We start from the raw sequence: 2,692 nt of genomic DNA, 5'->3' as shown, positions 1-2,692 counted from the left end.
ACAACACCCAGCTATTTTGGTGTTGTAGTTATCATTGTTGTTTGGCAGGCCTAGGCTGGGTTCAAACCCGCCACCTCTGGTGTATGTGGCTGGCGCCCTACCCCCTGAGCTATGGGAGCCGCCCAAATTTCTCAGTATTCTTACAGTAAATAAACATTTTTTTTGTTCTGACAATCAAGAAAACACTAACTTCAGGAGAATATGAATTTCTTTAGTTTTGAAGAGTTCTTAAAGGAAGAAATTCAATTAAAAATGTTTATCTCCTGTGAAAATGAACTCTGCTTTAAATATAAGATGTCATATGTGAGCAAACCAAGTTATACATAGTATTTTTTAATCGAAAAGTAATAAAGTGATTACATTAATAAAATAAATTTTTATATAGCATGTAGTTTATTTTTTCTCAAAATATTTTGGTAGATTTCATTACTTCTCTACCAGCTTCTCTAATCTAAATTCCCAGTTACTCCAAGGCCTGGAGAGAGTATAGAACCTACAAGCTGTCAAAAGTTAAAACTTTCCTACATGAATTAACTTTTATGCTCCTAAATCCATATCCTTCCCCCAACATTTGATCCTGTTTTTTATACTATGCTTAGAAAACTTACTAAGTTAGAAAAAAGTAACTAACCTCCATGAAGCACAGGTATCAGGTTATAAGAGGGCAGAGGTGGGCACTGGGATCAGAGCTCAGTAGGCCCAGGATGCTTCAGACCAGGGAACCAGTTAGCTTGCTAGGAATGGGCTCAGAGCATGACGGAAGACAGAAAAGTTCAGGAGCTGGAGAGACGGGGCAAGGCCAGAGTCAGGTCTGGCAGATTCCGTGACAGTTTGTCAGTTGCTTTGATCATCATTTGCTTAAGAGAAAGAGAAACCCTGATTGGAATAACCTACCTCTGCACACACCCCCTTTTTTTTTTGGAGAGGAAGAGGGCATCTCATTTAGATCCAAGGTGGCAGTCTAATCTTAAAGTTCACCAATTCCCATTTCTGGACTAGGCTGCTCTATGAAAAAGGAGATACAGCCAGGCAGGGTGGCTCACGCCTGTAATCCTAGCACTCTGGGAGGCCAAGGTGAGTGGATTGCTTGAGCTCACAGGTTTGAGACCAGCCTGAGCAAAAGCGAGACTCCATCTCTACTAAAAATAGAAAAACTGAGGCAAGAAGCTTGCTTGAGCCCAAGAGTTGGAGGTTGCTGTGAGCTATGATGCCATCACACTCTATCCAGGGCAATAGCTTGAGACTCTGTCAAGAAAGAAAGGAGAAAGAGAGAGAAAGGAAGGAAGGAAGGGAGGGAGGGAGGGAGGGAGGAAACACCATCATCAGACTATAAGCCTAACTCACGAAAAATGACCACCCCACCCCTGCTTATGATCCCATCACAGCATCAAGACACTAGCTGTGTGTGGCTTTAATCGAGAGCTAGTACACCTCTCATATTCCATTGAAATAGCCCCAACTCTATCTCTGAGAAAGTAACACAGGCCTGAAAAATCCTAGGTTCCAAGGAAGCAGGATGAGAAAAGCTCATTTCATACTGCTTTCTTCAGGAGTTTCAACTTACAGAGATACATACCAACACTGCACTCTGAGTAACCTATAAAGAGCCATCATAGAGCCAAACAGTTTTTCCTACAGTAATTCCTCTAAGTCAGTATATTGTTTTCAATGTCTACCTTCTGCCTAGGTGTTCAGCCTTAATGCCCACAACTCTTTATCCAGTGTTTGGAATTGCCCAATAATTCATGCTTCTGCAGTTTTGTGCATGCTTTGCCTTCTATCCCTTCTGCTGAGGGTCTCTCCTCCCCCACACCCTAGTCATTATCTCTTCACTACACTCTTCCCTAACTACTCTTTTGCAACGCTGTACCCATTCTTCTGACCTTTGTGGAAAATATTTCTGGCTCTATACAAGAGTTCCCAACCTCAGTACTATTGATATTTTCAACCAGCTAAGCCTTCGTTGTTGGGGGCTGCCCTGTGAACTTTAGAATGTTTAGCAGCATCCCTGGCTTCTATAAACTAGATCCAGTGGCACCCTCCACCACAGTCATGGAAAAAATGTCTTCAGATTGCCAAATGTCTTCTGAGGTTGGGGGTCGGAATTACCCCCCAATTGATAACCACTGCTTTACACATTTCTATAACATCCTAGAGCTCTGTATGTGTCTACAGTATTGGCCTCAACAGAATGTATTTGAATTGTTTAATTGCATGTATGACCCTCCACTAAGTTGTGAATAATGGCAGGGTACTACTGTGTCTTGCTCACCTTGACAGTATGTGGCATTTGTTGAATCAAATTCTTAATCAGATAAATGACTATGATATGCTGGTGACCACTTAAAAACTCTAAGTTAAAAAATTAATTTTGTTTCATCTTGATTATTTTTGTTGTTGACTAAAATATTTAACAATGCTTAGTTTGGATGATTATACTAAAGCCTGGAGCCTTCACTTTCTTGAACATGTAGCCCAGGTTAAATACGAGAATACTGGCCTAGAAGGTAGTAGCCTTGTCTCCCACCAGAGCACCGAGTGACTTTAGTTAAGATGTATTTAACTCCTCTGGGTATCAATTCATCTTTTTTTAAAAATGTGGATTCCTAAGTCTCCTGCTATCCCTAGAAGCCTCTGATTCCAAATCCCAATCTTCACAAAGGGTACTTCAAGCCTTTACAGTAGAACCTCC

General features: G+C 41.2%; 1 protein-coding gene across 3 annotated transcripts in view; it reads right to left on the bottom strand.

Moving 5' to 3' along the window:
• TRIM69 (tripartite motif containing 69) overlaps nt 1–977 on the bottom strand; it is a 22,717-nt gene extending 21,740 nt beyond the window's left edge. For all 3 annotated transcript variants that reach the window (XM_003791790.2, XM_012806331.1, XM_012806332.1), the window contains exon 1: nt 632–977. In XM_003791790.2, coding sequence (XP_003791838.1) covers nt 632–637 — 6 coding nt within the window. In that variant the 5' untranslated portion in view covers nt 638–977. The remainder of the gene's footprint in view (nt 1–631) is intronic.
• Nucleotides 978–2,692: the final 1,715 nt, after the last annotated feature.

This window comes from Otolemur garnettii, unplaced genomic scaffold (genome assembly GCF_000181295.1).
Source record: "Otolemur garnettii isolate 467f Iridium unplaced genomic scaffold, OtoGar3 scaffold00050, whole genome shotgun sequence".
Lineage (NCBI taxonomy): Eukaryota > Metazoa > Chordata > Mammalia > Primates > Galagidae > Otolemur > Otolemur garnettii.
Note: the sequence above shows the minus strand (reverse complement) of the source record. Positions and strands in the feature narration are given on the sequence as shown.